The sequence below is a fragment of the Poecilia reticulata genome, chromosome 19 (genome assembly GCF_904066995.2).
Source record: "Poecilia reticulata chromosome 19, P_reticulata-male-v2, whole genome shotgun sequence".
In the NCBI taxonomy this organism is placed as follows: Eukaryota; Metazoa; Chordata; class Actinopteri; order Cyprinodontiformes; family Poeciliidae; genus Poecilia; species Poecilia reticulata.
This window is the reverse complement of record NC_088848.1, coordinates 3,379,746-3,398,674: the sequence shown is the minus strand read 5'-3', so window position 1 is coordinate 3,398,674 and position 18,929 is coordinate 3,379,746. Positions and strand designations below refer to the sequence as shown.

The window sequence follows — 18,929 nt, the reverse complement described above, 5'->3', positions numbered from 1 at the left end:
TTATGTATTTATTTTTTGATTCAATTGCAATAATTCACCACAAGGTGATAGTAGAACTGAGTTTTATTGTGATATTGCACAAACACACAATCAATCGAAGTGTATTTTCAGTTTAAATCGTTCTCAGTTTGAATCAGTTGCAGAGGTCGGTGCTGCAGCAGCTGGCAGATGACAGGCCGGGATAGTTCACCTTCCTGCAGTCGCTTTCCCTGTAGCAACCCCTGAAGTAAAAGGGCTCTGTGAAAGCAAATGCAAAAGATAAAGAGTATTGGAAGCTTTCTTTTCCTGACGGTTTTTGCAGATGGTCTCGCATAAAACTTACGTGGTACGCCGTAAAAGTTGGCACTGATGCAGACACTGTCAGAGGTGATGCAGGTCTCTATAGAACTTGGACATCGTCTTTTACCACCACAGTGACACCTCAAGGCTTCATCTAGAAGAAAAATCCTTTTTTACACTTAAACCTTCATAAAAATGAGCAAAAATACAGAAAAAAAACCCCAAAAAACAAATATGTATCAAAGGCTACGATCACACTGCAGCCTGAAGTTAAATCTGATTTTTTTTTTTTTTTTTGCCCTGGTCGTTCACGTTTCCAAATACTGTATAAGCGACCCGTATTATGTGATCTCCAGTATGAACTAAACGAGGTGAAAGTGTCACACATGCGCAGTAGAGGGCGCAATTACGTCACACATAGAGCGCGTGCTTAGTGTTTTGCCAACCGCCGTTAAAAAGAAGTAACGCTTTTGTGAATGTCCAGAAGAATCACTTAATCATCTATTTTTTTCTTGTCCCTTTTCTTCTAAACTATGGGGTGATATTAAAAGGTGGCTGTCCCTTAAAATTGAAGACATTCCCGAGATTAACATCAGCCATGTTTTATACTATGTTGATGGTCTTGATAGTAAAATATCTGATATGGTCAATATTGTCTTTTTGCTTGTTAAATATCATATACACTGCTGTAAATGGAGAGGTTCTACCCCTTGTTTTGTTTTTTTTCTCAATCAATTTAAATTGTATTACACCTCATTGAAACTTTTGAAGTCTGTTTATGCAAAAAAAGTAACTACAAGTATCTCTGCTCTTCTTTTGTTTTAACTTCTCTTGCTTTAATTCATATGCCTTTGTGTCGTTGTCTTTAGTTTTTAGCCCCACGCCTTGTTTATTTCTGTATGTAACTATGCTGCAATGTTCTTTGTATCTCAACGAGTCTTTGTATACTGTTATTATCATTTAATAAAAAAAAAAAAAAAAGAAGTAACGCTTGTCAGTGTTTGCGGAAGTAAACGTGTATGCTAACGGTGGAGCATAGCTTGGATCTGAGCCAGCATATTAACAACTTAATCCTTATTATTTTCCGCCATGATGGTTGTTTTTCTTGGGCGTATCAGGACGCAGAGTAGTGACGTTTGTCGAGTGTCAGTGACGTTCAGGTCGGATCATCCTTTAAGGACATCGTATCCGATTCAAATGTTCGGTCACATTTGAATCAGATTAGTATCCGATATCCAAGTGGCCCTGGGTCGCATTTGAAAAAAATCTGTCCTGTGTTGTCCTGTGTCATAAAAAGGTCAGATACGGGTTGCATAAAGGTAAAGAAAAATCTGAATCTGAACGCAGCCTAATAAACAGATATAGAGAATCACAGTTACTTACTTTGGCTGATGAGCAGCAGCACAAAAACAGCAAAAATAACAGCCTTCATGTTTCACGGTCTCTGTCTTGTCTGTGCAAGTTTCTGGAAAACAAAGAAATAATGCAAGAAGATTATTATATCTATTACTGCTCCAATTATTAATTGTAAAACATAATCCAGAGATAGAAAACGCATGCAGCTAACCTGGTAAATTGTCCTGCTGGAATGCGAAATGTTAACTGTACACCAGTCAGATCAGAGGAGTCCTTTTATTGTACCTTAATTGCCCAAGCGACAATTTTTTAAAATGTTTTTTCCAGAGTGTTGCAATGCTGGGCCGGGGTTTCAGAAAAACACACATTTACACAACTGTTTCACATACAAAATGTCCCGTTATTGATTATTTTGTCAGTGCAAGCACGTCTCTGCGTAATCAAGTGAGCAGTAATGATTTTCTTTTTTCTGTGAGAGGAAATTTGTTGCACAAAAACACGTTACTGACTCAGAATGGATGAAACCACACATGTACAGGGCTGACATGTTTTTCAGCAGATTTTTTATGTTTCCAGGCCTTTTCTGTATCTCTTTCTGTCACCAGAATATAATCTTCTTGACTTTTTTAAATGCATAAATGACAGATGTTTAACTCACAAATTTTGAATAAATTTGGCCGTCAGTACAAAAGTAAAGAACATCTAACTAAAAGAAAATGTCAACTTTTCCAAAATGCTGCAAAATAAGAATAAAAAAATGATCATGTTTATCCACGCTTCCCTTCACCGACTCCTTGTTAAATTTAGAAAATAATTTTAAAAATGTACAAATTGTGCCTTTAAAAGAGTCAGATGTTGACACTGATAAGTTAATTATTAGTAGACTGTACTTGTTTTTGATTCAGCCGTGTAACTGTGTTTTTTCCTGATTTTCACAGTCCCAACTGCCTGGGAAAGATAAATAACTGTTTCAAAGTCAACATAAAAATATCTTAATTTGTCCATTAAAACTATAATGAAAGCAGAGCTCGTCATTTCATATTGCACCACAACAATTTACGTTTTTTAATGTGTACATGATGTTCTAGCTAACATCTGTAGAGGTAAATTACATAAGAACATAATCTTCAAAAACATTTTTTATTAACAGAATCTCTTTAAGGGACTTTCAAAGTGAGGTATGCCAAGATAATTTCAGAAAATTCTGCACACCTACTTTATTAACAACTATCCATCCATTTTCTTTACACCCTTGTCCCCTAATGGGGTCGGGAGGGTTGCTGGTGCCCATCTCCAGCTAACATTCCGGGCGAGAGGCGGGGTCACCCTGGACAGGTCGCCAGTCTGTTGCAGGGCAACACAGAGACACACAGGACAAACAACCACACACACACCTAGGGGCAATTTAGAGAGGCTAATTAACCTGACAGTCATGTTTTTGGACTGTGGGAGGAAACTGGAGTACCCAGAGAAAACCCACGCATGCACAGGGAGAACATGCAAACTCCATGCAGAAAGATCAGGGCTGGGAATTGAACCAAGAGCCTCCTTGCTGCAAGGCAACAGCTCTACCAACTGCGCCACTGTGCAGCCCCATTAACAACTAATTCACAAAATGAAAACTTATTTTTAAATTGTACTTTTAAGGACCAAATGAAGAAATGTTCTTTGTTTCTGAAGTGAACCATGGATCCACAATGAGCAATAAAACACTGCAAACACTAATGAAATAAAACTAGAACTAATACAAAACACACATTCAGACTAAAACGCATCTTATTAAGGATCTCAGTGTGCAACAAGGCACGTGTCGCACATTTGACAACTGAAAATTTTGAATCATTTTCTAGTTTAAAGTGAACATCTGGGGTATATTTGTGCATATTACCAGCACACTGAAAATATGTCAGAACAATAATATTTATAATAATAAATTAATCTTGTTTTTATGTATTTGATTTTCCATTTCTGTCTCTTTTTAGTAGATAAAAATGCTGAATGCACCAAAGCATCTGCGCCTTTTATGAACAGTGAAATAAATAAAACATTTTAATTGTGTGCATTTCAACACACGATGGCGCAATTGCACAAGAAAAAAACAACAACTGTGTTTCTCTCAAAAAAGATCACAGAACGACGGATTCGGACATAATTGGCAATAAATAAATAAATGGCTTGATAGAGTAATTTAAGTACTAAATGTACTAAAGTACAGTGTAAAATAAATAGGTATAATTTATTTAATATGATCTTTTTATGTTTAATAGAATGAAGAAGTCTCCAGATGATCTGTTTTAGCTTTTTTTATTAACACAAACACGCATCGTGTTAGTCTGGATGTTTAAGAAAATGCAACTTAAAAACTGTCAAAATCCCAGCAAATTGTTTACATCTTTCACCAATGTAAAATATTTGAAAGATTAAAGATAAAAAAAAAGATTAAAGAATTACAATGCAGCTATTTCACAAATTAATTGACAAAGTTTCACTCAAAATGTTTTTTTTTTAAATGCTTTCTGGAAAACAAGCTTAACTTCAAGGCCAAATATGAGAAATAATTAAAAAAAAACAGCTTCACTATTGTTTACTCCAACAAAAATGTTCAAGGTTTAAAATATAAATATAGATTTTTTTTTTTTTAAATGACTGGATTTGCCAAAGAGTCTCAAGTCATTTTATTTTATTACTCCTCTCAAGCTTGTGGTGAGGCTGTTTTTGTCACATGGGTGCATTAAAGGTTTAATCCTCCCAGAAACAAGTTAAATCGCTCCTTTAATCACTTTCTGTTTCCCTCAGTGGGCTTTGCTGCTGCTTTCGCTTGAATTTGCCTCATTTCTGGTGAGTTCTGCTTAATTTCTGGCCCGGATCTGTTTCTCTGTTTTCTGTTAAGTGTATTAATCTCTTGTTGTCCTCAGAGTCCCTGAGTTTTCCTCAGATCGCCGTGTCACCATAGCTCTGTTCGGTTCTTTCTCAGATTCTCTGTACTCTCACTGATTGCTCGGCCTTGGTTTCGTTCTTTTCCATCTTCGTGAGATGACACCGTGTCACGATGCAGGCGGCGAGGCATAATAATACCCCATCGTACTATCAATGCACTGCATCTGCCTTTCATGAGCTGAGATTATAGTGCGTCTTAATGTATCTGATACACTAAACTAATCTGATCTCTGTTTAAATCTTAAGCAGTTTCCCTGTCCTGTTGTTTTGCCCCTCCAAAAAAAACGTATCTTTTCCCTCTTGAATATTCTTTACAAAGTCGTCTTTACAATTTCTGGTATTCATTTGTTGAGATAAGAAGAAATAAACAAGTGGCTCTGTTAGTATATTCTTTTGATTAATTAGATGTAATCTCTGCAAAACTATTTTAATAATGAGACAGTTATGGAAGTACAGATGTCTGCAGATTTAAAAAAAAATAAACTGAGGAGAATTAAATTACAAATTATGCAAAGTTTACTGCCTGTTATATCAGACAAAGGTTCCTAAATCCGCAAAATAGAAAACACTAGTCAACAACCAAAAGGTTGTCTGGGTTTTTTCAACTGTTTTTGATAAGCTGAATCCAAAACTCACATTGGTTTTGCTCAAAAAGTCAACTTTCAGATCTATGGAGCAACATGAGGATCGAAATGCATGACTTGTTCTCACATATGGATAGTTTTCTTGAGAATCTGGGATCAGTGAGCAGAAGAAAGTCCATCAGGATAGAAAAGAGACGGAGAATTTTGCACAATGAAGACATAATGTTCAATTCGCGTGGACTTACCCTTATCAGTTTTTATTATATCATTTAATTAATGCACTCTGATAGAAAACAATTTTTTTCTCCTAAAACCTTTTTTGAATGAGATATTAACAGAAATTAACTGACAATGTCACAAAAATGTCATCAATTTAGTCTAGATCAAATTAGAATAAAAACCTGACCTGATTGAGAAAAATGAATGTCATTTTTGGACTCAGAGGTGCAAAATAGTCCTGATTCAGTTGACAAATATAAACAAATTTTTTGTAACCCAGTGTAATTAGTCTCTCTCTGAAGAATATTTCCACTTCTTTTTAGAGTTTGTGAAAACTTAGTAAAAATATACAGAAATATGCATTTGCTCAAGTCTTTTCTTTTTCCTGTCTTTTAAACGTGATACATGCACAGTAATGGTGATGGTTTTCAGCAGTGGCTGAAAAACCAAGTTAATCTTATAGAGCACAGGAATCATTTTCAACTTATGTACGTCCATCCATCCATTTTCTTGCACCCTTGTCCCTCGGTGGGGTCCGGAGGGTTGCGTTCCGGGCGAGGGGCGGGGTCATCCTGGACAGGTCGCCAGTCTGTTGCAGGGCAACACAGAGACACACAGGACACACAACCATGCACACACACACTCACACACACACACACACCTAGGGGCAATTTGGAGAGGCCAATTAACCTGACAGTCATGTTTTTGGACTGTGGGAGGAAACCGGAGTACCTGGAGAAAACCCACCATGCACAGGGAGAACATGCAAACTCCATGCAGAAAGACTGGGGCCGGGAATCGAACCCAGAACCTTCTTGCTGCAAGGCAACAGCTCTACCAACTGCTCCACTGTGCAGCCCCATTTATGTACGTTATTCACAAAAATAAATAAGTAAAATATAAAAAAATAATAGTTTCCACAGGTAGAAATCTCTTCCAAATAAATGTAACTGCAGCATTGATACACACATTAATGCTGCATATGTTGTTGTTTAATAAAAACAACATATTCTTCTAAAAACCGTCTGATAAGTCTCCCAAATGTAACCATGTGGGGTTTGTTAAACTTTATACTCCAACAGAATCAGTTTGTTTTGGCCAGATTTGGGAGAATATTATTACTATTATCATTTTATCTTTTTTTTTTTTCAAAAACCACTTTATTTGAGTCAAACATGAACCAAAGACTGAATTAGTCCCCAAAAATGTTAAGCATAATGTAGTAGGATCTGTGGTGTTGTGGGTCTGCTGATTGGCTCAGTCAGCAGGATAATGAACATTATTATGCAGCCAACACAACGCAGTAAAGATACTCAGGATTCGGTCTCAGTTTTTATTTTGACAACCAAGGAGAAACTTTCAGAAAGAATAAAATACTTTTAATTAATCAGGAAAATTTGTGCTTCCCTCTGAGGAATTTGTGTGGATGAACACGATTTGAATGTTTCAGTTTAATATGGACATGTATTTTGTATTCTTCAGCAGACGCGTATTTTGAACGCTTACTACAGAAAATATTGTGAAATTAAAATTTTAAATATACTTAATTTGACAGTGTGGAAATGTATTTAAATGTCCAGATCATTTGCAGGGCATAGAAAGTAAAAGTTCAGTGGATATACAGCAGTCTGAAAAGAAAATGCTGAATTTTGGAAAGACGTTCAATAAAATAATAATAAAAAAAATTAGACAATCTATGCAGTGCACATATTCATACATGCAAAGTGAGGCATGCCATTGTAATTCCTCTCTATATGAAAATATCCAATAGCTCAGACTCACTTCCTGTATAAATACAGTATTTGTGTACACAATCAATAATAGATGTAGAAATGTAGAATGCTTACACACTTTTCCTTAGGAAAAAGAATAAACAACTTTTACCATGCAAGAGAGGTAACAGGTTTCATAGATGGCAAAATGTTTGAGGACGCTGGAAAAATATACAACATATACTGCGGCTCCTGTGGCGGAGCTGAAGACACACTTCAGTAAAGCCGATATAATGCACAAAAACATGCTGTTGCATAGAAAGTGACAAATGCAGGAGCCCGAGAGTTAGGATGGTAACAAAAAGTACAGATTAACAATCTGCTAGCGATGGATTAAATACTGTATGAAGATGCATGTCGATAAAGTGACAATAGATACGTTTCCATTACAAATGTGCGCAAACGTTTTCCGGAAAAACACAATTTTGCAACTGAGGTGTTAACATAAAATAAGAAATTGAATTAAGATCACAAATAAATAAGCTTGTTTATGTGCTCAGTCATTAAAATGAATGGTGATGATGGATCGAAACACTTATGGGTTGTATTAATATTTCAGCCAATGCAGTAGTGCCCATCGTCAGACATCAGCGTCGTAGGCTACGTTCACAATACAGCCTGAAGTGACTCAATTATGATTTTTTATTTTTATTTTCTTAATTAAAAATGAATTTCTTTTTGCGGTGGTCGTTCACGCTTCCAAATATATGAATTGTATGTGATCTCCTGTGTGAACTGCAAACGACCTGAACAGTCCCGCATGCGCAGTAGAGGGCGCAATGACGTCACAGAGAGCGTGCTCAGTGTTTTGCCAACCGCCGTTAAAAAAAGTAGTGCCCAGCGTTTGCGGAAGTAAACATGGATGCTAACGGTGGAGCTTATCTCATGATTTTGAAGTTGTCCGACCGGAGCCAGAACTTTTAACAACTTAACCCTCATCATAGTCCGCCATGGTTGTTGTTTTTCTTCCTGCTTGCGCGTATCAGGACGCGGAATAGTGACGTTTGTCGAGTATCAATGACGTTCAGGACCTGGCCGTTGAGACTCGGGTCTCATTTGAAAAGATCGGATAGTATCGCACCAAGCGGTCTGTATCGTTCGGGGAAAAAAAACCCCCGACCTGTATTGTTCAGACTGTCATGAAAAGGTCAGATACAGGTCGCATTACGAAAAAACAAAATCTTTACTGCGTCACTTCAGGCTGCAGAGTGATCGCAGCCTTATCTAGGCGGTGAGGGACAAGCTCCTTATATTATCGGGGCAGCTACATATATATGTACTGTTTTGGGAAAATTGAAGTCGGCGAGTTTACATTACAGCTACGGATTCAACAAACTCGAGTTTTGATGAATTGTCCGACACTGAGGGCTCTGGTGGAGCCAGCTGCATGTTGTCCAAGGAGGTCAGTTCCCACATATAAGTGCTGCTGCTGTATACAAACTGGTTGGGTGGGAAAAAGTTTTTCCATTTCAGTTTTGCAAAAAACACCAATTTTGATACGACTCACAAATCTATGGAAGCCGAGAGAGGACATTTTCCTAAATACTTTTCCCCGATGATTTTCTCAAGATAACGAGGTAATTTGAAATTTTTCTGAGATAACTTCCTGTTTTCCAAATACCATTTTCCCCGATGGTTTTCTAGAGATAAGGAATTAATTTCCTGATGGTTTTTGAGATCAGGAGTTTTAAATCTCATTCCAGCCTTTAGGAGCGTAACGGCCTGCATTGAAGGATGGAATGAGGTTTAACACACACACACTAATCATCAGGAATAACTCATTATCTCGAGAAAACCATTGAGAAATGAACTATTTATCTGAAGAAAACAGGAAGTTAACTTGCTATCTCAGGAAACCATTGGGAAAAAATGTATGTGGGAAACAGGAATTTAGAAATTGGCATGTGAATTTATTTACGCAATTCCAATTTGCGCAATTTTATGGTCAGTGGAAACGCAGCTACTGTTGCCAAGTCTAACTCAAAAGTGGACGCTTCAGTCTGTGAGGTCCAGGCACCATGACTGCTCGGTGCTCTGAGTTTGACCGCCGATGCTGGACCTTCGCGATGACATGCTCTCGCTGTCCCTACTTTCCACAGAGTCCCTGTTGCCCAGCAGACACTCCAAACTGGTGTGCTCTGAAGCAGAGGGGTCGCCCAGTGGGAGACGGGGCTCTAAAACATCCATCTGTGGCGATCCCGAATCCAGAGAGGAGTCGGACGGTTGGCCAGGCGGTGAAGAGGAGGTGGCAGGGAGGGAGGAGTGCGAGTCGTGGATCTGGAAGGTGGGATTGTGACCCAGAGCATCACTGGAGGTTTGAGGCGTTGGGTCCAGCAGGCTGTGTGTGGATGTACCTGCTGGAGCGCTGGACAGAAGGCAGGCGAATTCATCACTGTCACTGGAAGGCTGCAGACACAGCGTGGGATGGGACTGGCTGATGGAGGTGGGACCAGCACCGAGAGGTCGGGACTCATCCCGACTTGAATGACGCGCCAAGTCAGGACTTCCACCGACATGAAACAGAGATGGGCTGGTCCATACAGGTAAAGTCATGCTCTCAGTGCTATGGCATAAACCTAACTTAGATGAAGAGTTTAGTGAAAGTCGTAGACAGGCATTAGAGATTGGTGTGGTAGACTGGTTGCTATGGGACTGAACAGTTTCGCTGTAGCTCCACTGGGAAGCGACTGGTGCACTTTGGTGGCCCTGGACTTTGAGACTCTGCGGACTGGTATAAAGGCAGTAAGCTGTGGAGGTGCTGGGGGCCATGGGAGAGGTGGACACCGTATGAACAGAGTGAGGAGTTGAAAGACAGGGGGTTTTGTGGTGGTGGTCTACAGATACATGAGCCTGGAGGAGATGCATCATGTTGTGAAGGCTCTTGGTGAGTTCTGATACTTCTTGGTTTAATACGCCCACCTGTGTAGAGCACATAGGTATGTTACTACTACTAAAAAGGTTTTTACAGTAATGTCAAGCAAAGTACATTTAAAAGAATAGTTCAGAATTGTTGAAGTAAGGTTTGCATTCAGTTAAATCCAGTTGGAGGCTAAAGCTAGCAGCTACTCCAATAGAGGACCAAGATAAAGTGGATTTCTGCAGTCATTAAACCAACTCCAACCTCAAATACATCCCCGAGGTCAGTAGCGCCTGCAGCTGCACGGCTGTGCGCACCTCGACATTTAAATGACTGAGTGGTTGGAAAAGAGAACGAAGAAAGAAAACTCTCCAGGTTTCGCCTACATTGAAAAGTGCTATTAACAAACATGGAAGTAAAAATGGATCAAAACAAAATGTTTTTAGGTTTGGTAATTGAATTGAACTCAGATTGTAAGGAAGGAGGCCACCATCATATTCCAGTAACCATAAAAAATCCCGAACAGTTTAAATCCTTCAAGTCTTCCCAAAGGAGGGGAAATTAATCAGCTTGTGTGATTGAGGTCTATTTGGTGCCTGATGTGTGAATATAACCACGAAGATGTCCTAATGAGAGAAGAAGAAACGACGTCTGGAGGGAGGGTTGGGTCAGAAGATCCACCTTGGAGCTGCACTGTCCTGAGTTTTTCTGAGTCAGCACTCCTGATGTTCTTCTGCATTGCAGAAGTGCCCTGCTGATTAATTAATAACTTCTGACAGCACCTCACTGGGTCCATCTGGACGCTTACGCTGCACCGAATGTAACTCCATGTACAGTCAGATTAGGTGCAAAGCGTCAGTCAAATATATATAGAGTCAGAAATGATGCAACAAAATACAAAGCACTATTTCTGGCACCTCTGGAAAATGTTTGTTTTTTTAAATATACATCACAGATTAACTTGCTGATACTCCTTATATATATATATTTAGTGTTTAATATATTTATTAGGCGTTTCACATAAAAAAAAAATCACAATTCCAACACGGAAGAAAAATAAATAAACAAAAAACAACCAACATCCTCGTAAATGCAGCCACCTATGAGGTATGCAGCAAAACTAAATAAAAAAAATGTAACCATTGAGACTCCTTATATTTAATATATTTTTAAAAAATCATCACTTAAGATATAAGGCTCTTTGCTTTTAGTCACTCCTCAAAATGGGAAATACAAAAAACCAAGCAAGTTACCAACATGCCAACAGTATTTTGGAAATAAAACTAAAAAAAATAATAATTTCTGTTCTTTCATCACTAAACAAGAAAAATAATTGTGGAAATAGTGACATTTATTTTTGTGTAACTTGACAAGAAGAAAGTCAGAGAAAAAGAGAAGACACAGAAAATATACGTTGCTTTCTCCCCTAGGTTGTAATATTTATGTCCTCAAAATAAAGGTTGAAATAATACAAATAAAATTTAAAAACAAAAATAAATCCTGTTTTTATATAAGATTAATTTGCTTCAAGGCTATTCACACATTGCTACCAGAGGTGCCAATAAGTAAACAAAATCCCAATTTGTGCTTGTGTTAAAATTGGTTTTATATCATAATATATATTTGCAAAGGTAGAATTTCATGGCCATGAATCATATTTACCCTTAATCCTGTTTTAAGTCACTTTACCTTAAGATTTAGCTGAGCTATGCTCTCCTTCACCTCCTCCGTCTCCTGCAGCAGAGTGGCATTTGTTTGTGTCGTTTCTGCAGAATTATGAGAAAAAAATCAATCACATCACAGAAATGTGAGTTTTAATAGAACATTGTGGATCTATAGATTCAGAAAAGATGAAATTATTGCTGACTTATGATCTGTTCTGGTTAAAAAGTTAAAAATATTTTCATTTTTTTAACTTTTTCCATTTGTGAAAAACATTTGAAGTTTAAGGCCTCTGTGTTGTGAATTGTGTGACATGGTAACAGATTGTTAACCCAGAAATGTGGAAAAAAAGAATAAATAGTTTAGAATCTGCACAAATTGTTCTGTAGCAAGAAACTATATGGACAAATTTACAAAAATATGCACCTTGCTACGTTTTATTCACCTCCCTTCTGAAGCTGCTGTCCCTGCGACCCGACCCCAGATAAGCGGCAGAAAATGAATGAATGAATGAATGAATGAATGGATGGATGGATGGATGGATGGATGGATGGATGGATGGATGGATGGATGGATGGATGGATGGATGGATGGATGGATGGATGGATGGATGGATGGATGGATGGATGGATGGATGGATGGATGGATGGATGGATGGATGGATGGATGGATGGATGGATGGATGGATGGATGGATGGATGGATGGATGGATGGATGTTCACATTTTTTATGCACACCACCTGCTTTTTTCTCTGGATCAATGACACAAACTGCACTGATAATACCGAGAGATAAACACACCAGAGTTTCAAACAATATGCAACTTTTTTTTGCCTCAGGTTGCAGTTTTCCCCACAAATAAGTGGCTGGAAAATGTTTCTTCACTGCAAACTCCAGATCCAGAAAGACTGAGACTCTCCTCATAATCTAAACAGAGCTGGTCTTTGAGAGTCCAATGCTTTTTGCTTTGGTTGCAGTTTACACAAATATAAATAAATATGTGAAGATTTGTAACTAAACCAAATTAAATGTGGCGAAATGGCATCAGAGCAGCTCTTGTGTGCGAAGTATGTGAAACACAAATGACTCTTTGGACATATTTAGCGGATATAAAAAGCTTTGTGACATCATCCCAGAGAGAGTAATTAGGAGGCACAGTGCACCAGGTGAACCATGAAAACAGACAATAGTTTGTATTTATGCTTTTGCAGGAGGTAGAGATTATTTTAAAAGGCCATATAATGGAACCAGATCCACTTCCAGCTTTAAAAAATTACACAAAAAATTATAAGAAGATAATGGAGGAATGAATGGCAGCCTTGTTAGTTTTGTACCTTTGTTTTAAAATAAGTAAGAGTGAATTTTTGAAGATTTTCAGAGAACCAGCACATAGTAAAATAAAATATTCCTCTCCATACGTTAGCTCTGATCAATGCTAAAGCATTTGTCTCTGTGAATTTGCTCTTCCTTTTCTCCTTGCTATAAATTACTAATGTTCCTCAGCAGCGATTATATGTGACATAACTTAATTTCTGCTACAATCTGAACCAAAATGCATTTATTCAGAAACATAAGATTTGGAACGTTAAAGGGGATCAAATCTCCGCTTGCAAACCTCTCTGCTCACTTGCTCAAAACCAAAAATTACCGTCGCCTGGCAACCTCTCAGCCAATAGAATGAAAGTGTTATACAGGGTGCGTTTGTTTTCTTCTAGTGAGTGTACCTGTGTGGCTTCTATCGATTATAGCACAAGTATCGGCTGAGCTGTTGCCAGGCGATGGTACTTTTTTATTTTGGGCGCAAGCAGAGAGGTTTGCAAGCGGAGATTTGATCCAAGCAGAGAGAAGTTTTGAGCGTGAGGAGAAAGCTTTGAGAGAGCACAGTGAATATTTGAAGGAGAGCAGAAGTTTTGAGTACAAGGAGTAAGTTTCAAGAAGAAAGACATCAAGTCCTGCTTTCAAACTGAAAATGTTAGCAAAAGTACTAAACGTTTTGAGAACAAGACATAAAATCCTGCTTTCAAACTGAAAATGTTAGAAAAAGTACTAAAAGTTTTGAGAACAAGACATAAAATCCTGCTTTCAAACTAAAAATGTTAGAAAAAGTACTAAACGTTTTGAGAACAAGACATGAAATCCTGCTTTCAAACTGAAAATGTTAGCAAAAGTACTAAAAGTTTTGAGAACAAGACATAAAATCCTGCTTTCAAACTAAAAATGTTAGAAAAAGTACTAAAAGTTTTGAGAACAAAAGACATGAAATCCTGCTTTCAAACTGAAAATGTTAGCAAAAGTACTAAAAGTTTTGAGAACAAGACATGAAATCCTGCTTTCAAACTGAAAATGTTAGCAAAAGTACTAAAAGTTTTGAGAACAAGACATAAAATCCTGCTTTCAAACTGAAAATGTTAGCAAAAGTACTAAACGTTTTGAGAACAAGACATAAAATCCTGCTTTCAAACTGAAAATGTTAGCAAAAGTACTAAAGGTTTTGAGAACAAAACATGAAATCCTGCTTTCAAACTGAAAATGTTAGCAAAAGTACTAAAAGTTTTGAGAACAAGACATGAAATCCTGCTTTCAAACTGAAAATGTTAGCAAAAGTACTAAAAGTTTTGAGAACAAGACATGAAACTGAAAATATGTGCTCTCGGATTATGGCAGAAAAATTCCCCCATATGTTTTGTAGCACAAATGCACTGCAAAAGCTGCACATTGACTCCAGTAAAGTAAATGAACCGGACCTCGTGTGACCTGAAGCCTACAGACCGCCATCATCAGCAGACACTCACACAGCGCGAACCCCGTTCTGACCTCACTTGTCCTTTCACATGTTCTCTGACTCTGTGGACACCTGGCTGTCTTTCCTTTCTGCTGCGCTCTCAGATTTCCCCAGAAGGAGGCAGGCCCGCCTCACACGCACCCACTGTTTGAACTCTCCGGTTTACCTCCACGCCATCTGGCCTCCAGCTTACCGCCGCGGCTGGGGGGCGGCGGTGTGTCTTACCTGGGGTGATGCCACCTGTTCTGGAGCTGGGCTTGCTGTGCTCCACGGTGAAATGGAACGTGTGGCTGTTGTCTTCGATGCCATCTACAACCCTGATAGGAGGGATGAGGAGATGGAGAATGTGGGTTAATGTTACAGTGGAGCTTTTTCAATTATCATCAGAGACACAAGACGATCCAAGAATGTGCCATGAGAGCTGCAGCTGGCAGACGCCCATGTGGGTTTCGATGTGATGGGATGAGATATTTGAGCTGTATGAACCAGCCCTTACCCACATGTGGAGCCTACTGGGTGATACATTATAGATACAGACGGTAGGAGCAGCAAGATAAGGCCCTCCAGTAATGAAATACAGTGGCATCTGCTGTAATATGCGTTTACAGGAGTGGTGGGACTTGAGTTCTCATACATTCGCCGTCAGACTGAGCATCGTTCTTCTTCGGTGTTTTGTGTTGGAGTGAACTTCAACGCTTCTTTGAAATTATACCTGTGTGCACAATTTGAATTTATTTGGGATTTTCTCTGATCCACACTGTTATTTATGCAAGCAGCCACCCTGATGTTTTGTAAAATCTACTTTAGCACTTTGCAGAGAATTCAAACTCTTTGTATAAGAATCTATAAGCTCTTATTATTGATACCTTATATCATATGTCTAATAATTTATTAAAACATCATCCTATTCCTCTTCATATCTCTTGTACCTCTCCCATCCATCCATCCATCCATCCATTTTCTTTCACCCTTGTCCCTTAATGGGGTCGGGAGGGTTGCTGGTTCCTCTCCAGCCAACGTTTCGGGCGAGAGGCGGGGTCACCTGGACAGGTCGCCAGTCTGTCGCAGGGCAACACAGAGACACACAACCATGCACACACACACTCACACCACACACACTCACACCTAGGGGCAATTTGGAGAGACCAATCAACCTGACAGTCATGTTTTTGGACTGTGGGAGGAAACCAGAGTACCCAGAGAAACCCCACGCATGCACAGGGAGAACATGCAAACTCCACGCAGAAAGACCGGGAATTGAACCCAGAACCTTCTTGCTGCACGGCAACAGCTCTACCAACTGCGCCACTGTGCAGCCCTCTCTTGTACCTCTCCTGTCTTCTTATTCCCAGTGGGTTATTTGTTATGCAGACAGCAGTGAAGAGATCAAGGCTGCAACTAAGGATTTTAGTAACTGGTTATTCTATCCATCAGCCTAAAATGGTTTGAATTTTCTTTTAACCATTTAAGCCTTTTTTTTATGCAATATTGGAAATACACCAAGATGCAAATAAGTACTTCAATTGCTTTTTTAAATAAGAAAACAAACATTTTAATGCCTAAAATGTAGCAATCCTTCAGTGAATTTGAGTCTAGGACAGCTAAGTCTAGACCACCTGAGGAGTTCTGGGTAGAACAAATTTATGGACAAACATGTTTTGTATCTTAAATGCAAAATGTTTATATTTTGCATCTGGAAAGGAGCACAACAAGATTGGCTTGAATATGTTTTTCTATTTAGCAAGTGGTCTTTTTTGAGTCTGCATTCTCCATTTAGTGACTAATCAATTACTAAATTAGTTGATGATTATTTTAATAATTGATTTATCGCCATTAATTCTTTCAGATACCAAAGATCCGTATTGGCTCTAATGATGTGGACGTGGAATTGTACAAGCTTCATCAGTTTCAACAGGGAGTTAAACAATAATACTATAAAAATAAACTGCATTATTCAAGTCATTCAGCTTCATCTTGCCATTTTTACCCCGGCAGTAATACTGATAAGGTAAATATGTACCGATACCTGGGGCTGAGGTCCGGTGGTGGAAAACACGTCACCGTTGGGATGAGCAGCTTTGCAGGTTTCTGCTCGTCTCCCAACTCGCCGTTGGCTGAAGTTGAAGCCTGAGTTGGGGTGGATAAGGTGCTGTGCTCTTTTTTGGAAGGTGGCTGAGGGGACAAGCTTTGTCCCAGGAATCCTCGGCTGAGGTTTGGTGAACGGCATCGTCGCAGGGCGTTGAACTGACGCAGCTCGTCCCCTAGCAGGTTCCCCAGGGAGGTGCGGCGAACCGGGCTGGTGAAATTGGGCAACAGGAGGTTGCGCCGGGAGCGCGTGGCTGGAGAGAGGTGGAAGGCGTCATCGGGGTCGTCCGACTTCGTCTCGACAATAGGAGGGAGCTTTGGGGACTGCTGCAAAGGAGCAGGATAAACGGATACAGTAGTGTTAAAAACATTTCATTTCGTCAAATGTCAACATCAAAATCATCAAGCAAACACATCAAGTATGTTGATTGATGTTTCATTTACTGCTGATCAGAGGCAACTCGACACAGGTGGGTTTTAAGCTTTTATTTTGATTTTTGCTGTGGGAGCCACATTGCAGTTCTGTCTTAATTCAGCCTCGTTTGACAGTTTTGGGCTTGGAGGACCTATTTAAGGTCATGGTGCAACATCTCCATCACGTTTAAGTCCAAACTTTGACTGCGCCACTCCCAAGTGTTCGTTTTTAAAAACTTCCACTGCTGCTGTAAACCAAGAGTCTTTTACAACAAATATAAAGACGTTTTGCAAGTGATGTTAATACCAATTACCAATTCCAATTTTTTTTACTTTATTTTTAAAAAGGGGCTGCACAGTGGCGCAGTTGGTAGAGCTGTTGCCTTGCAGCAAGAAGGTTCTGGGTTCGATTCCCGGCCCCGGTCTTTCTGCATGGAGTTTGCATGTTCTCCCTGTGCATGGTGGGTTTTCTCCAGGTACTCCGGTTTCCTCCCACAGTCCAAAAACATGACTGTCAGGTTAATTGGCCTCTCCAAATTGCCCCTAGGTGTGAGTGTGTGTGTGCATGGTTGTTTGTCCTGTGTGTCTCTGTGTTGCCCTGTGACAGACTGGCGACCTGTCCAGGTGACCCCGCCTCTCGCCCGGAACGTTAGCTGGAGAGGAACCAGCAACCCTCCCGACCCCACTGAGGGACAAGGGTGCAAGAAGATGGATGGATGGATTTTTAAAAAGATTTTTTGAGACTGTGCACTAAAACAATCCTGGTTTGCTCTTTAAAATATGACACCAGGAAATGCAATACATGCTGCAAAAACAGATCCCATCACCCCGGCAGATCAACACAATGCTGAGCAAATATTGATTATTGATTTAGAAATACCAGCTAAAGATTAACTACCCCATTCACTCCTGAAGCTGCAAGAACATTTCAACAACCAATAAAGCGAGCGATGTGACCTGAGCTCTAAAAATAGCAGATGGGTGAGCGTACGGTACAAGATAAGAAAAGTAGCTCAGAAGATCTCAGAGAGTTATTGACCCAGTTAGAGAGCTAACTCCCGGGACTGGACTGCCCCGTCTCTGCTAAACGAGTTTCAACCTGGAGGGGAAAACCTCGCCCAGACGGTCCCACAGAACCAGCAGCAGCACCGCATGAAAAACAGGAGGGATTGCCTCAAAAATCCACATGGAAACCAGGGGAAATCACTTCTTCTGCCTTTAATTACACTGTGTGTGTAATTATAGGCAACAAGGTGATATAATCTCATCTTTTAATGTATACTTTCCAACTCCGAGCTGCATAAACTTAGTGGATTTTACTTTATCAGGTGATGCGTTTTGTATTTTGTGCAGTTTTAGGAGATCAACACTCTTTTCAAGGTGTGAATAATTGTTTCTGGGTAAAATAAAACAAAAAATAAAGATTTAAATTACTCAGTTTGCATGTGTGAGTTTTGGAGATAAATTATTTAAAATGTCAAAAGTGGGCAATGCACTTCAAAAACACAAAATCCTACAAAGTAATTTTTACTAGTTTCTTATTCCAATTAAAATATCTAAACTAATTAAAAAGTAACTTTTCAGCTACTTACAGAGGCTTGTTTTAAGTAAACAATTCCTTCAAACTGACAAAAAAAAAGTATTTTTACTATTGGACGATAAATTAACTTTATCTTCCAGTTAAAGGAAGACACACATTTATAGCAAATGTGTTGCTATAAATTAAATAATCTGAGAATAGAACAATAACTTTTTATGAATATTAAGGAATTATTAACTTAAAACAAGCCTCTATATGTAGCTGAAAAGTTACGTGTTAGTTAGTTATGGCTAAGATATTTTCACTAGAAACTAGATGAGTCGGGACTGAAGTTATTCTTTTAAGAAAGACAAAACCTCATCTTTACGTTTTTAAATATTCAAGTTTGAGGCTTATTAAAATGTTGGATTCACTGAGAGCGTTGTAGTTGCTCCGTATGAAA

At 39.0% G+C, this 18,929-nt stretch overlaps 1 protein-coding gene across 3 annotated transcripts in view; it reads right to left on the bottom strand.

Moving 5' to 3' along the window:
* Window positions 1-6,694: 6,694 nt before the first annotated feature.
* The window catches only part of kcnh4b (potassium voltage-gated channel, subfamily H (eag-related), member 4b), a 53,408-nt gene continuing 41,173 nt past the window's right edge, over window positions 6,695-18,929 (bottom strand). For 2 of the 3 annotated variants that reach the window (XM_008436626.3, XM_008436627.3), the window contains 4 exons: window positions 16,475-16,860; window positions 14,674-14,765; window positions 11,694-11,770; window positions 6,695-10,066 (listed from right to left, as the gene is read on the bottom strand). In XM_008436626.3, coding sequence (XP_008434848.1) covers window positions 9,143-10,066; window positions 11,694-11,770; window positions 14,674-14,765; window positions 16,475-16,860 — 1,479 coding nt within the window. In that variant the 3' untranslated portion in view covers window positions 6,695-9,142. The remainder of the gene's footprint in view (window positions 10,067-11,693; window positions 11,771-14,673; window positions 14,766-16,474; window positions 16,861-18,929) is intronic. The other variant, XM_081600622.1, reaches the window with a different exon arrangement.